At 37.0% G+C, this 15128-nt stretch overlaps 1 protein-coding gene across 1 annotated transcript; it reads left to right on the top strand.

The window, feature by feature from the left end:
* Positions 1-190: 190 nt before the first annotated feature.
* On the top strand, positions 191-8786 carry LOC113686695 (sorting nexin-2). Its single transcript, XM_027204341.2, has 15 exons — positions 191-525; positions 870-945; positions 1547-1590; positions 2204-2345; positions 2495-2576; positions 3111-3186; positions 3354-3467; positions 3857-3950; positions 4381-4428; positions 5258-5346; positions 5953-6021; positions 6646-6789; positions 7250-7330; positions 7649-7720; positions 8131-8786. Exons 1-15 carry the CDS (start codon positions 226-228, stop codon positions 8179-8181), a joined length of 1482 nt encoding a protein of 493 aa, XP_027060142.1. The 5' UTR covers positions 191-225; the 3' UTR covers positions 8182-8786.
* Positions 8787-15128: the final 6342 nt, after the last annotated feature.

A 15128-nucleotide genomic window follows, 5' to 3' on the forward strand; every position in this document is an offset into this window, starting at 1 on the left:
CATTCTATCCAAACTGGCAAATAAATATCAATAGTGAATGCATCAGATAAGAGGAATGAATTCAGTTAAACAGAATACAATGGACAGAATGGAAGAGGGGAGGCAAATGAAAAAAAACGAGAGAAAAAAGAAAAAAGTGAAATTACAAAGCACACCTTGAACAACCTTAGACACACCTCTCCCCTAAGTCGAGGCAATCCCCACGTGACTGCCTAGAAAATTAAAATGGCGGATGATCGTGAACCTCCTGCCCTTTTCGACGATGAAGCTGAGACGCCAGAGACCAACCCGGACGAGCAAGTTAACGGTAATCCCTTTATTGGAGAGACCACGGAAATTACTCTAGATGACGAGGAAGCCAAGGCAGACACTGTTCCTGAGGAGAGTGACAAGGGTTCGTCCGATCTTGCTGCAGGCGGGAGCGAAGAAAAGTCCGAAACTTCTGCGGCGGCTTCCGTGGATGTCACCAACCTCTCGAAACCGAGCGAGGATGACAGCGAACCAGCTCCGACAGAAAAACCTGAGGTTGTAGATACCGAAGATCTTATATTATTGGGCTCTATCTGAATCCATTTTCAGAATGATTACTCTCAATCCCTCCCATTTTTAATTGTCTAATTGGTAGATCAGCCAGACCCAACTCAGTTTACTTTCGGTTAATTGATCGATTCACGCATTATATCATCTCAAAGTCTAGGACTGAATTTAAAACAAAAGTGTATCTTTGTATTATTATAAATCCGTAAATATATATTGATAAGTTGTTAATGAGTTGTTGCTGGTTTACCCTATAATAATTAGATGTTTATTCTACTTTAGTGGAAAACATTTACGATTTTTCTTTCAAGAGATGCTGATTTTCCTTGCAGGAAAAGGAAGTTGAAGAAGACGAGGAGGATGACACCTTTGACATGAATATTAAAGTGACAGATCCTGAAAAGATCGGTGTGTTTTCTCAACATTTCTTTTGTTTGGAGTTTTTTAGTCAGCACTATCAGCAGCTCTGGTTTGTTAAATATGTTCTTCACTTTTTACCCAAGAATTTTGAACTGCAGCTATTCAGTCGTTATTGAGTACATTAAGTGCAAATCCCATGTAAATGTGACCCTAAATTCTTTTTACTTCCTGTTAAAAAAAGTTTGAAAAACCATAGTACAATGTGCTGAAAAGTAAACTAGAGTCAGCAGGCTTTATTTCAATGGCCACTTTTGAGGAGAGGCATAGGAAGGAAAAGGACTTATTTCAAGAGGAGCTACCTGTTTGTACACTATTATCCTTAACTTTTTGTAAGAACTCCTCTTGTGATAGTGAGGTCTGCCATTGAAGATCTACAGGTTGATATTTCTAAAAGTTTTTTTTCATCAATTTAACCTTTTAACTTGCAACATCTCATTAGTAATTCTCCTTACTGGCTACCAAACCATTTTTATCAACTAATAATCCCTTAATTTTTATTTTTATTTATCCTCATAACTGGACTGGTAACTAACTCATGGGAGTTAAAGGGGCAAGCATATCACACCTCTATTTAATGTTACTTTTGCAGGTGATGGCATGGGTTCTTACATGGTTTTCAAAGTGACAACAATGGTAAGTTAAAAATTATATACCTTTTTGCTGTTTGACTTGCACTTTTGTGTTTTTTCATTTATATAGATCTGTTTGCTCATTACTTCCAAAGGTCTGATCAGAGATTCTTTACCTTGTTGCAGGGTTGTAGGTTAGAAATTAGGGTGTAGGCTTAAAGTTTGTGTTAGACATTGCACAATGGCACTCCAAGGTTACACACTTATAATTATTATAAGTGTGTAACCTTGGAGTGCCATTGTGCATTAGTAAGTGATGGCTGGACTAGGCAAAAATCTTGCCAGATTTTTCATCCTACAAATTTTGCCAGCAGCCTGCACTTAACAACAGCCCTGAAGTTGCCTTTCATTTCTTTGAAAATGTGTTAAGAGTTTGGTCTTCTTTTTAAAAGTAACTACCGTTAACTGTAGCTGATTTAAAGAAGGTCTTGACACTCGCCTATTTTCTTAAGATATTGTACATGAATTTGTTTATCGCTCTTGTCACACTTGTTTTACTGCCTATAGAAACTGACCATTTCAAGGTAGATAACAGCTATAGAAAAAATCCAATGGCAGCTTTGATTTTTGATGAATGCAAATTTGAAATTTAAACTTATGACCTTACTTTACCATAGACAAGTATGCCGACATTCAAGAATTCAGAGACATCTGTGAAGCGTCGATTTAGTGATTTTCTAGGACTCCATGATCGATTAAATAGCAAATTTCTTCACCTTGGAAAGATTGTGCCCCCAGCTCCTGAGAAGTCTGTTGTTGGTGAGTAATCACTGAAACTTTGTGAAAAAATTGCCTGTTTGCCATTAATTTCTACACAAACTTCATGGTTTATCAATGCTCAAGAGAAAATAGTCTTAAGTTATAGATTAAGTACAAGTTTAAGATGTATTTATTTATTTTATTTTCAGGCATGACCAGGGTCAAGCTTGGAAAAGGAGAGGAAAGCACCCCAGTTGACTTTATTTCCAAGAGGAGAGCTGCCTTAGAGAGGTAAATTACTTGTGAAAATTGCCTATGATACAGATCTAAAAGTTGCAATCCAGCTTTGTTAAACTGCTGCTGTTAACGCATGAGCTGCATGTCTCATTTACCCATTTATATACTTTTCTTTTATTTTCTTTCTATTTTAGTGTTAATTTTCCTTTTTCAGTCGTGGTATTCATTCTTCAAACTACTTGTATCAACTGTTGTATTCTATCCAGCTGTGACTACTTTGAATTTATCTTGTAGACCCTAACATCAGTATGCAGATTCTCTATACTGTTCTCTGTACATTTCCTAAGGTGCTGATAAAGATACTTTGTCTAAAAATCAAGAGCCTCTTAAGTTGATGAGCATTTCCATTTCTCTTGGTCTTAATATGTGATTCAGGGGTGGTATTGTAAGGAGAAGATAGAGGCTAACAACTTATAGGGTTCTAAGGGTTAATGTGGAGGCAATTCTTTGTTTTAAGCTTTTGTGACTAAAATAATTTGCACTCTATCTTTCACTTAATTTTACTATCCATTGATGTTTCCTCTCCAGGTATCTTAACAGAGTTGCTCGACATCCAACCTTACGTGAAGATCCAGATTTCCGACAATTTTTGGAAGCTGATGTGGTATGTATAATGTCCTATTCTTGAATAGTTCTTTAAGCCTGGCAATTCTTTTAAGTGCTTTGTGGATGTACCCTGTATGCTCCTTGAGTTTTTTTGTGTTAATGACTTCACCTCAACTAAACTTTTGTTGAGTGGCACTGATGAAAATTGTTTCTCTTTCTACAAAGTTACCCAGAGCTAAAGACACTGCAGCACTCAGTGGAGGTGGTCTGAAACGATTTGTGAAGTCAGTTGGAGATACCATGTTTCAACTTACTACTAAGATGTCTGAATCAGACCAGGTGATGCTAATGAAAGTTATATCACGCAATTGTAGTCATATTATAACACAGAGTGCACTGCACCTGCTTTCACTGATAAACATCGTAGAGAAAAATACCTCTATGAGAGTTGTGCATTATAGCATGAGCAGGGCTGGTTAAAGCTTAAGTCCCTTAAATCTATGGTTTTTATTTTAAATTTTTCTTCACCTGGTATGTGGTTATGATGCTTAGACCTTGCTGGGCTGGGTGACCTTAAGCCAAATTTTTTTCCCTGTCCAGCCCTCACACTCAGTCAATAAATGCACAATATTCAAGGTCATTGGCAGCATCTGTGTGTGTACTTGTCCTTGTACATGGCTTCAATGCAACCTTCCTTTTCCATTAAATGTGTCAAACTTCTTCAACAGTGGTTTGAAGAGAAGCAACAACAGATTGAAACTCTTGACCAGCAGTTAAAGAAACTTCATCTGAGTATGGAAACACTAGCATTACAGCGCAAAGGTTGGTTTTTTAATGGTAAAATGAAAAAAAAATAGTTGATTCTATTAGTTTAATGTTTATTGGAATGTCTCATTTTTGTTGCACAGATTTGGGAGGAGAATATATCCCTTTTGTTAATCTTCTTCAATTTTCCACCAGAATTTCTGGTTTTAACCCTTTAACTCCTAGATCAAATTTTTAACTCTCCTTACTGTCAACATACAATTCTTATAATATTAGTTCAGGGAACTTAGTATTGGATCAACTATTTATCCCCAAATTGATATTTTCTTTATTCATATCTCTTGTATTGATATTGTACTTGGGGGAAATTCTTTCTTGGTCACTCATGGGAGTTAAAGGGTTAAGCTCTTTACAGCTTTACTTAAGAAGCACAAAGCTTGTAAATTGAAGTGCTGTATCTTATGTTTAGCAACATTTTTGTCAACAGAATTGGGCTCTTGTACTGCAGGTTTTGCTAAGTCTACTGCTATGCTAAGTAAGTGAACTTTACTTTTGATCATTATACTTCATTTTACTGCTGTTACCTTGATGCACACTGTAGAAAAATACATTCCTACTAGAAGTGGAAGCTTTGAGCAGCCTCTGTGTCTGACAAAAGAGAGGCAGCACATCAAGCACTTAGTCCATTGCCATTGTCTTGCATGTGAGAATTAAATTGTTTCCTTGAAACTATGGGTTGAGATCCTTAAATAGTTCTGTAAGCATCTCCATCCTAAATAGTTTCAATTTGAGACTGTCAGCTTATGGATAACATTTAAATCGGAGCTGTCAGCTTACTTTTCAGTGGTACTCTGCCTTAAGCTGGAAAATATTTAATGCACAGGTGCATACCTTTGTGTAGATGAAGCATTTTCAAAGACTGTTTTTCATTGTTCATTGTGTGAAGAGGTTAACAAAAACTGAACAAGCATTTTTTTGTAATTTTTAGTTAACAAATCAACTACCTAGAAATGTTGTATTTTAGTGGCATGAATGAAGGGGTTACCCTAATTAGATTTATTAGTGTTAATTTTATTATTGTTATAGTTATTACAAAAAGCTAAATTGCAGCAGAGTGATTTCATTGCAAATGAAAAATGGTTTTTATTCACTGATCAGCTAAACTTGCTAGAGATTTTCAGTCCACCTTTTTGTGGCTTGATAAAATGACATTTTTATTGGTGAAACTTATGGTGACAATGGCTCTTGCAGAGCAAGCTCACTATGATTTCCACAGAATTACATTTTATGTTAAAGAATGCATTTACACTATGCATGACTTTAAACCAATCATTTGGTGTCAATGACTTCTTTTGTTTTAATAGGTAATGCAGAGGAACATGCTACATTATCACGAGCACTTTCACAGCTAGCTGAAGTTGAAGAGAAGATTGAGCAGCTTCATGTGGAGCAGGTAGAGAGTTTGATTGAACTACATGAAGTTATGTTGACATTATGAACACTTGTTACAGTGTAAGTCTGATAGCACTTACTGTACATGTATAACTCATTACTGGCCTGCAAAATCATAATTGTATTGGTTTTTCATGTTTGAAGTGACTATTACATATATCACATTCAGTGTTCTTTCTTATTTTGAGCACGACAGTTAAATTTTCCAAAATGTTGAAGCATTTTTTTTACCAGTTGAAATTCAATAATTCTGAGTAATTTTTGGTGATAGTAAGAGGTACCACAGGTGGTAAATTTTACTGGTTGCCACCTTCAGAGGAGCAGACAAACTCTAAAGGAAACTTTCCTGCATAATGCTTGTTTTTTTTTGCTTACATTTGCTGACACTCATTACTGGCCATTAATCTTGAGGAAACACTGTGAGTACTGTGAGAGATACTTTAATTGTCTGATAATAACCTGGTGGCGTTTTCAAGGGCATGAACGTTCTCCTTTAGATCAAGTCAAGTTAAATTATCTCTCACAGTGTATTTTACACATTACTTAATGTAACATTTAGAAAGAAATATTCCTGCCTTCATGATTGTGTGGTGTGTTACTGTTTCAGGCGGACAGTGATTTTTTTGTTTTGGCTGAACTGCTGAAAGATTACATTGGTTTGATTCAAGCAGTCAAGGTTGGTGAAAGTGATGTCATGTTGAAATATGTTCCTTTTACTTTTTTCCTTATAATGTCTACAGTTTTAATAAAAAAAAGTCTTTAGTGGTTCAAAAACAAGGGAAGTAATAAAATGAACTGGGAATGAAGAAGACCTGCCAAAAGCCATGTGTAGAGCTTACTCCATAAGGGTTCTTGATTGAAGAAATTGCAGAAAATGGTGTGTGAAAAATCTCAAGCTTGACATGGCTGAAAGCAATTTTCCCCAGATACCAGTTGGGTGCTATCAACATAGCTGTAAAGCTAGAAGTGTATTGGTGGTGACCACAACTCATGTAAGGATAAAGAGAGCTGGGAATAAAGAAAGACCTACAAAAGACTCATAGCCATTTGAGTAGCTTGTGGACATCTTACTCCACAAGGATTCCTGATTAAAGAAATTGCAGAAAATTGTGTGTGTTTTGCTTTGTTTGCTTGTTGCGTTTTGCTTTTTCAGACGGTTTTTTTCCCCATTACTTTAATTTTAATTTAGTTGCATATGAGAATCGAGCCATTATACTTTCTTATTCAAATTCAAAAGTCAAAACCTTTTTTTTCCTTATGGACACAACTATATTTGAAAGGGGTTTCTTTGTTACCATAGGCAAGCTTTCAAGAGCGTGTCCGATCTTACAGTAACTGGCAACATGCTCAGCAGATGTTGACAAAGAAAAGAGAAGCCTTGGTCAAGTTGGAACTTGCGTCGAAAAACGAAAAGCTTCCCCAAGCACAAGAGGAAGTGAAAGAGGTACAAAAATGTTTTATAAAATAATTCAAATAGTACGCGCGCTCTGATTGGCCATGAAACCATTTTACATGAGCGTGTGAAACACGGTTTTCGTTCCTCTTTCATTAGTTATTTTATAAAAGAAATGTAAAATGGTTTCCGTGTTTACATAGTCTGATGTAAACACGCGGGAGGTTGGGAGAACACGAGATAAGCGTAGGAAACCACGACGCGAAGCGGAGTGATTTCCAGCTTATCGAGAAACCATTTTACATTTCTTAGTCAAAAACTGCTTTGGGCGCTGGTCGTGTTCCTGGTGGATATGAGTACGAGTGACAACAATACATGGCATTTGATGTAACTTATACGTTGGTTATGTTTCCAAACGATAAGTTTGACAGGTTACCCTCATTGCAGTTGTATTTTTTGTTTATTTAGATAATAACTAGGTATGTTCTTTTTTTGTATTTTTTTTTCTTAGTGGGAACAAAAAGTGGAGAAAGGGGAAGAAGATTTTGGTAAGATTTCTAAGGCGATACAGAAGGAGATGGCACGATTTGAGGTAAGAAACAAAAAGAGTTTGGAAATGGAAAGTGATACTCTAAAAAAATCAGTTCAGTTCCCAGGTGTAACCTTTAATTGTTGGGAGTTGAATGTCATCTCATTTGTTGCAATGCTTACAAAATGAAAAATTATAGAAAAGCTCTATTAACCTTTTTCTTAAAACCCCTATCATAAAACGTACAATGGCATTGTTCGGAATGTTTTTGTTTCGTGTACTTTTGTTATTACAATTCGTTACATTTTTTACATTTTTACTTGAAAATTATTACTTGTAAGCAATCAGAAACAACCTTTAAAATAATTGTTCTGTCAACAGAAAAACCGAGTAAAGGACTTCCGAGAATCTATGATCAAGTACTTGGAAGCTATGATGGAAAGCCAACAACAGGTTTGTTTCTTTGCTTGCTTTTTTGTTTGCAGAAAAAGTAAAAGAAAAAAGGGGCTGGGTGGAAAGCATTTTCGCAATAGGTTGATGAAATTGTTGTTAAATGTTTCTCCCTCGTTCAAAATTAAGAGCTTTGTCAGTTTCCACTATATGACCCTGTAATTTGTTCGACAATGCGACGATGGCCTATTGGACAAGCATGGCAGTTGGGTAAACGTCAGCCTTAGAAACTCTTTACTGTGTGCCAATTTACATTTATTTATTAACTCAGTTGTTAAAACCATATTATAAAGTAATACCTCCCACCGACGTAGCACCACAGTCTCCTTAGATACATACAGCCTTTAATATTTACATACACTTACGGCGTGTATCAATAAATTTTTTATTATTTTTTCTTTTGCTTTTTGCAGTTGATCAAGTACTGGGAGGGTTTCTTACCGGAAGCTAAAGCCATTGCATAGACGCCTTTAAAAATATCGTAATTTTTCAAATACAATTAAACCTGAGAACATAGGTGTATTTTATTTTAGCACTTAATTCTTGCAAAAATTGAAATCCTTTTTCCTAAAATATGACAACGACGTTGTTGACATCTCATCAACGCTTATCAGTCATTTCGTGGAGATATCTTAATCTTACTTGCATCTTTGTTAATTCCGCACTCCGTAGAAATCGAAGGAGTTAAATTTGTTGGACATGATTTAACGTAAAAATCGATTTTGCACAAGGAATGGGAGCGATTGCCTCATAATGTTTGCAGCGTTCTTCATACTCAAAATATCACTAGAGTAAAAATGTAGAGTATAATTTAATCATGCTTAAAGAAATCGAAGTTAACATTGTCTAGTTTATTCACTTAGAATGATCAGCTCTAAGAATCTTGACAGGATTGATTTCGAAATGAAATTTCATCCTCAGTGTTTGGTTTCCTTCATTTTAGAAAATCAATGGACGCGCCGAAAGGAACAATAAAGACAAAGAGAAGCTTTTTTGTAGTTAAACAGTGTCGATGTCACAAGCTATAGACACTATGAAATAAAGTTAAATCGTGAGATGTTTCCAGTTAGTTTGTTTGCTCTTGTTTTATGAGCTTTGTGTTCAATTTTCGTTGGAGCTTATGCCGGTAAATGCACTACAAGGTTACTAGCATCAGAGTGGAATCCCTGCGTCTGCAACTGATCGACTGACCTCGCTGACTCATTTTCAAATATCTCGCCGCACCAGCCTTCCCTTTGTTCACGTATGTGGCTGTTCAGGTGTGGGCAATCCCTACAGCTTATCACGGCAAATGGGCTGGAAATGCTTACTAAATGGAAAAGTCAGCCAGCTTAAACATGATGAAACCTTAAGGAATGCGCCTGTTTGACTCGGTAACCGAGTTGAACAGATCACAGGCAGTGAGGCGGAAGACGTTGGTTCATCTTTATTCATGAGATTACTCACTGGAAATTAGCAAGGAAGGAACAATTCCTCTAAGCATGATTTTCCAAAGACATGATCGCTAACATTCTTAAGAACACCGGAAAAGGAGCAGTCGAAATTAATGTTCCACTCTCAGTATTTGCAACGACAACAACTGGGTGTTTAAATGATATACTTATACTGATGAGTATTCACTTATCGCAATCGTGTCTGATCATGTATCGCGGGTCTTCAATCTAAAGCATTCAGACACCTGAATAACATCGCATTATATTTTCCATTGTAAACATAATACCCTTTCAAACTAAATGAGAGGCTCGGACGGGTGGTTATGATAAGAGATATTATGCCTCCATTTACGATCTCTTTTCTAAGAAAAAATAGTACAATAGCGTGACATGTTTGGTGTAAGACTCCTCAGTCCCGTCCTGCGTCTACGCTCTGATGAAAATGTCACGTTACCGTTGCATTACTCGCTATATGATTACGTCATGTATTCTGAAGTTCCCGGTTGAACTCGTGCTCGGTGTAATAAGCGGAGGCTGGATTCTATCCCACTTCTGACACCATGGTATGCTAGGGCGAGTCAATAAAGAAGGAAAACATGCTAGCGGCCATACTGACTATTTATTCCCTCGAACAGAACCGAGCACGAGTTCATCCGGGAGATTCAAAATACATGACGTAATCATGTAGCAAGTAATACAACGGTAACGTGACAAAAATAAGGCGAGAAACGCTATGCATGATGAAAACCAAACAACAGCTGCAGAGAAGAATACTCGCACACTGCAGATTTGTTGCCCTCAAATGTAGTTTCAAACTCCCAAGTGAACGCAAAGATTTTTCCTTACCTTTCAAATGTTTTGTCTCGTCCTTAGCTCAGTCCTTGAGGTTGAATCGCAAACTGAAGGCGTCATTACAAGGTGAATTCAAGGACTTTTACAACTGATTTCGTCTTAGTGTATTAAGATCGAAGTATAAGACTATCGTTATGGATCCCGGGTTTTTTTTTTATAATTTTGTTAGGAAGAAAGTCTATTTTTGATGCAAAGTAAGGTCTTTTTACTCCCCCAAACTTGTTTTAATAGTAGTAACGTTTTCTTTAAGTTTGCACTATTTCAGCAAATTTTTCAGTTCACTGATCTTTCACGCAGAAGTTATACTTTTAAGTTGAGAGAAAAACTCTATACCTAGAGTTCATAAACGTTTCACCCCATCTGTACTGGTGTTCTTTAATCGGTCAAACTATATGGGCCACAACGTCGCATGCAGCAAGGGGCTCTCTTGTCGGCCCCTTTCCAGAGTGCACACGGATACTGGATGCAGCGGGCTTGGCGGCCACCTGTTATTCGGTTGACCCTGGAGGGGCTTTACTTATTTCTGTTGGTTTTAGTCGGAAAGTCGCGTTTGAAAACTCAGATCAGTTCGTGCACTCCTGTTCCTTACTTTAGTTCGCTCCTGTGATTGTACCTTTATCGGGGCACATTCTAGTAAAAGCACAAACACATAATTTGTGGCTGTTTCTGTTTTCTTTTCTCAGCTTTTCCAGAAATACATTGGCTTTTATAGTATGGGATTTGTTTCAGGCGAAGACACAGTAAACAGCACGGAGGCCGACGAGAATACTCCGCTAAATTCATCAAGTCGCCGACACAGACTCCGTGAACCTTTCTCCTGTCACCATTTGTTACTATTTGGCTTCCTTTTATTGTTGTTAGCTGAGGTGGTTGTTCTTCAATTATGTGGAATATTTGTTCTTCCTTCACTTTCGTATGATGAGAGCGAAACCTCCACCTTTCCAGAATGCTTTCCAGATTCTCTCCTCGGAGCAGCTATCTCCTTGAGCGTTATAGAAACTGTAAATTGTTGTATTTTTGTGATAATAATGAAAACATCCCTTTCAGTCTCCATATGCACAGTTCTAAAAGATCTGCTTTGTCTGCCAAAATTTTGGACACTGATATTATTTTATGTACTCTATGTGATTGGTGCTTCACTCGCGATCAACGAGTATAATCCTAATGATATCAGCGACTGTTATCCATATGAAGCTAAATTAGTCAAAGCTCAAATTGGTCTTGAAATGCCAAATTTATTTTCTATGATGGTGCTAGTATTACTTCTAAATTACACTAACGTCCGTGAAACGAAACCGTTTTGCGCGTGGGTATTGTTAAAGGGAGCTCTAATTTTATTTTGTTTTCGTTTTTTCGCTACTGTGGTCTTTAACATGATTAGGGTAAGTACTGCTTTGATTTCTGTTCCAGCTGCAAACAGGAAAGTAACGAAGGCCCTTATCATTAACGACGTTTTGGTACTGCCCTTTTGTAGAAAAATAGTTGAACTCCTATGGAAAAAATTATTCTTCGATGAAAAGCGTATCATTGGGAAGATAAGGAGAAACAGTGGTACACGCCAAATTACTTTCGTCGTTTAACTCAATAGTTATTTTCTACATTTCTGTCAGGTGTATAAAAATATAGGTTTGTTTGTCATTGAGCTTCCACTGGTAGTTAGTGTGATAGGATGTTTTTAATTAGTCTGTCTATCGAAAGTAATCCAGGAATGCATTAGTTATTACTCAGACTACAAGGTGAGATTGAGACAGGTCGCGCCACTATCTTAACCAATCTTAACTCTTTTACATATTTCTTGAATGATGGTTGTGTGATTAATTATAGACCATATTGGTGTTGACACGACACCAACCAAGTGTAATTATAAAATTAAATCAAGTTAGTGTTAAGTAACATCAATTAGGTGTAAGCAAAGTACTGTATAACACCTTGCTGGAGTTTTTTTACCCTCTCCCTATTAAAAGAAATCCCCTGCTAGGGTTTAACACCACCGGTTTGTAAAGCACATGAGTAGTGTAAGTGTGTAAAATTCAGTGTTAAATAACACCAAACAAGTGTGAAATGTCTTAAACGCTGGGTTTTCTTTTTCAAACAGATCTGAAGTAGAATAATGGCGTAGAAGCTGAGAAATCACAAAAATATTCTTGACATTTCTTTCATATCCTTTTGTAATGAAAGTATGTCAGTTACATGTGAATCTGCTGTTGTCAGGTGGCGAAAATCGACCGTCGCCTGCCAAAAGGAGAATTCTGAAACGGGTGAATTTTCTCCAGAGAGGCGATTCCGAAGACATGGTGTTAAAAGTATGCCGTGAAGTTGTCATTTGTGATACGTCGACTACGAATCTCAGACTACAAGCAAGCTAAAATACTTCAGGCATAAGTTTACATGCTGAATTTTGTAGTAAGAAACTCTACCAATGAAAACGTATATTGGTACGAGTTACGCCCAAATATTTATTTTATTGCAGACATAAAAAGTAGAGGATGGAGTGTGTTGGCTCGGCCATGTGGATGATCATCGCGATCACGAACCTATCAACGCTGAGGCAAACGAGTTTTAACTAACTAAGCGCCGCATCGGCTAGTCGAAAAATTTAATAAACGCTGCGGCACTTTAACGAGTAAACATTGCATCATAGTATCATTGGCTAAATTAACAAATTCTTGGCGTTTTTCGGAGTTTTGTTGCAGAATTTTCCACTGCGTTAAGGAAAATCTCTGCTGAACGCTGGTTCGACAATTAATAGGACTGTATCTTTCCGATTTCTGGCGTTTATTTAAGATCCATACAATATCCGGACTTTCTACATTCAATCGTTCTCCAGTCTTCTTTGACAAGATAGTGATTCTATTTATCTGCTAGTACAACGGAAATACACGCCTAAACTACGTTAATCCAAGATTATCATTACTTATTCGTGATTTACTAAAATCCCAAGTTATTTCCTGTCAACTTGATTTTTTAAAATGGCGCATTTGTATTTAAACGAACTATTCGCTCACATGCGATATGTGGTTAAATAAATATATGTTATTTGCCGGCTGGGAGGTCCGTATGGTGAAAAACTGTGACCGAGGTCTTGAAAATACTGCCCGAGGCCGTAGGCCGAGGGCAGCATTTTCAAGACCGAGGTCACAGTTTTTCACCATACGGACCGACCCTTAGCCGGTAAATAACATATTTATTGTTTTTTAAACTTGACGAAATTCTTTCCAAAAGACCCGAATGATTTAGGGCAGTAAATACGGCAAGATCTTCCATAAACTGAACAATTTTTGAGTGAGTAAACGGTAGTTAAAATAGCGGTGATGCAAATTAAAGAGAGATGCCTCAGCGAAACATTTTCATTTCCGTAACGATAAAGATGATTTAAAAGGCTTCCAAACAAACTTTGAAACATTATTTTTAAAAGTATCTGCCACAATCTGACACCTGTCAATTAGAGAGCGCGTAAGAAAAAAAAAGCGCAAGAAGATTTGAAAAACAACGGAACTAGTTTGGCAAGGACTGTCACGACAATGTTTTCTTCAAAAACAATCAATGATATAACGGAAAGTATTATTCACTCTCATCGACGATTCATTCATGTACGAAGATTTACCTCTGTTCATTAAGTAAACGGCGAGGAAAGTAATTGTGAGTAAATTCAAATTTTTTATTTTGAAGTTGTGAGAGTTTGCTCGTTTGTTTGCTGCAACGGCGTGTGTAAATCTGGTCTTTCCTCCACAAAAACTGATCATGAATTCGAACGGCACACTCCAACGAGACACAAGGGGATTTAATGCGGCCTTTTCTCAATAAATTCCTTCAGTTTCTGTTGTGCAATTTATGGTCCAAATGTCCAAATTGAACGGACTTTGAAAGACTCACCAGGAGCGTATATTTATTGTCGAACTGAAATTAAAACTTCGCTCGCTCTTTTACTACGAACAAATTGTTTGAGAAAATTCAGACATTAAATGAATGAAAGTTCCATTGTTCAGTTTACCTGTAGCCAAATACCTCACGTTTTAACTTTCTAAGTACTTTTTGTGAATGATTAAAATCAATTGCAGACGGTTTTTAGGCCGCTTGTCAACCGACGTAATGACACCATTGCCTATACAAATTCATTCTGAAACCAATATTTTTTTGCCAACTAAATTGATTTGAGAGAGAGAAAGGAGGATTCATAAGTCGGCTTGAGGTAGTGACCGACGTGTTTGCTTAAAAATACTGCCCAGCGGGCAAAACGAGGTATGTTTATAAATAAAATGGAAGAGAAAGTTGAGATGTACACGGCGACTCACGAAAGCGTTACCGTGGCCCGTGGGCAGAGATAGGAAAATACTGACCGGGTAAAGAACCAATCAGATTGCAGGATTCGTTACCGTGCCCTCTAAAAAAACAATAATGTTACTTACTTACTTACTTACTTACTTACTTACTTACTTACTTACTTACTTACTTACTTACTTACTTACTTACTTACTTACTTACTTACTTACTTACTTACTTACTTACTTACTTACTTACTTACAGGAAATAACTGTTTCCCATTATACGCCGATCAACACTTCTGTAATTTACACCCGCACGCACGCACCGTTTGCTGCACGAATGAAACATCACACAACATCACAGGATGTTCCAACCCAAACGCGCACGCATAATTTCCCCAAGCAATTCCTTATCTAATTATTTCAGACCATTATTGATTTTCTCTATCACGAACATTCTTACTACAAGTCTGCTATTACCGTGCTACGCTCAATTATACATCTAAATCTTAAGTAACCCAACTGCAATCAAACCCTCAGCTTAATTACTAAATTAGAAAATAGAGTGTCACGCTATACAATTACAAGATTATCACGACAAGTTTCTTATCACTCGCAGTCTTCTCGTCCAATCAGAGGATAGCGAGGAAGAAGAGTTGAAAGTGACGGGTGTTGGTTTAGAGAACTCACATTGTTGTCGGACAGTTCAAACTGACACTCTAAATTTCAGGGAAGTCAATTTGCACCGCGATCTAGGTATTTTTACGGTCAGAAAAACATTTTAGTAATGTGAATTCAATTATTTTTTCTTGTGATGATGTGAGGGAGTGGATGAAGAAAGAGGGATTTCAAGGATTTGCCGAC

This window comes from Pocillopora damicornis, chromosome 4 (assembly GCF_964200805.1).
Source record: "Pocillopora damicornis chromosome 4, jaPocDami1.2, whole genome shotgun sequence".
NCBI classification, from domain to species: domain Eukaryota; kingdom Metazoa; phylum Cnidaria; class Anthozoa; order Scleractinia; family Pocilloporidae; genus Pocillopora; species Pocillopora damicornis.

Excerpts from the sequence above, each read along its gene's own strand:
- LOC113686695 (XM_027204341.2), top strand. The coding sequence starts at position 226 with ATGGCGGATGATCGTGAACCTCCTGCCCTTTTCGACGATGAAGCTGAG. Across the intron at positions 946-1,546 it reads GACAGATCCTGAAAAGATCG|GTGATGGCATGGGTTCTTAC; the intron begins GTGTGTTTTCTC and ends TTACTTTTGCAG. Across the intron at positions 3,187-3,353 it reads AATTTTTGGAAGCTGATGTG|TTACCCAGAGCTAAAGACAC; the intron begins GTATGTATAATG and ends CTTTCTACAAAG.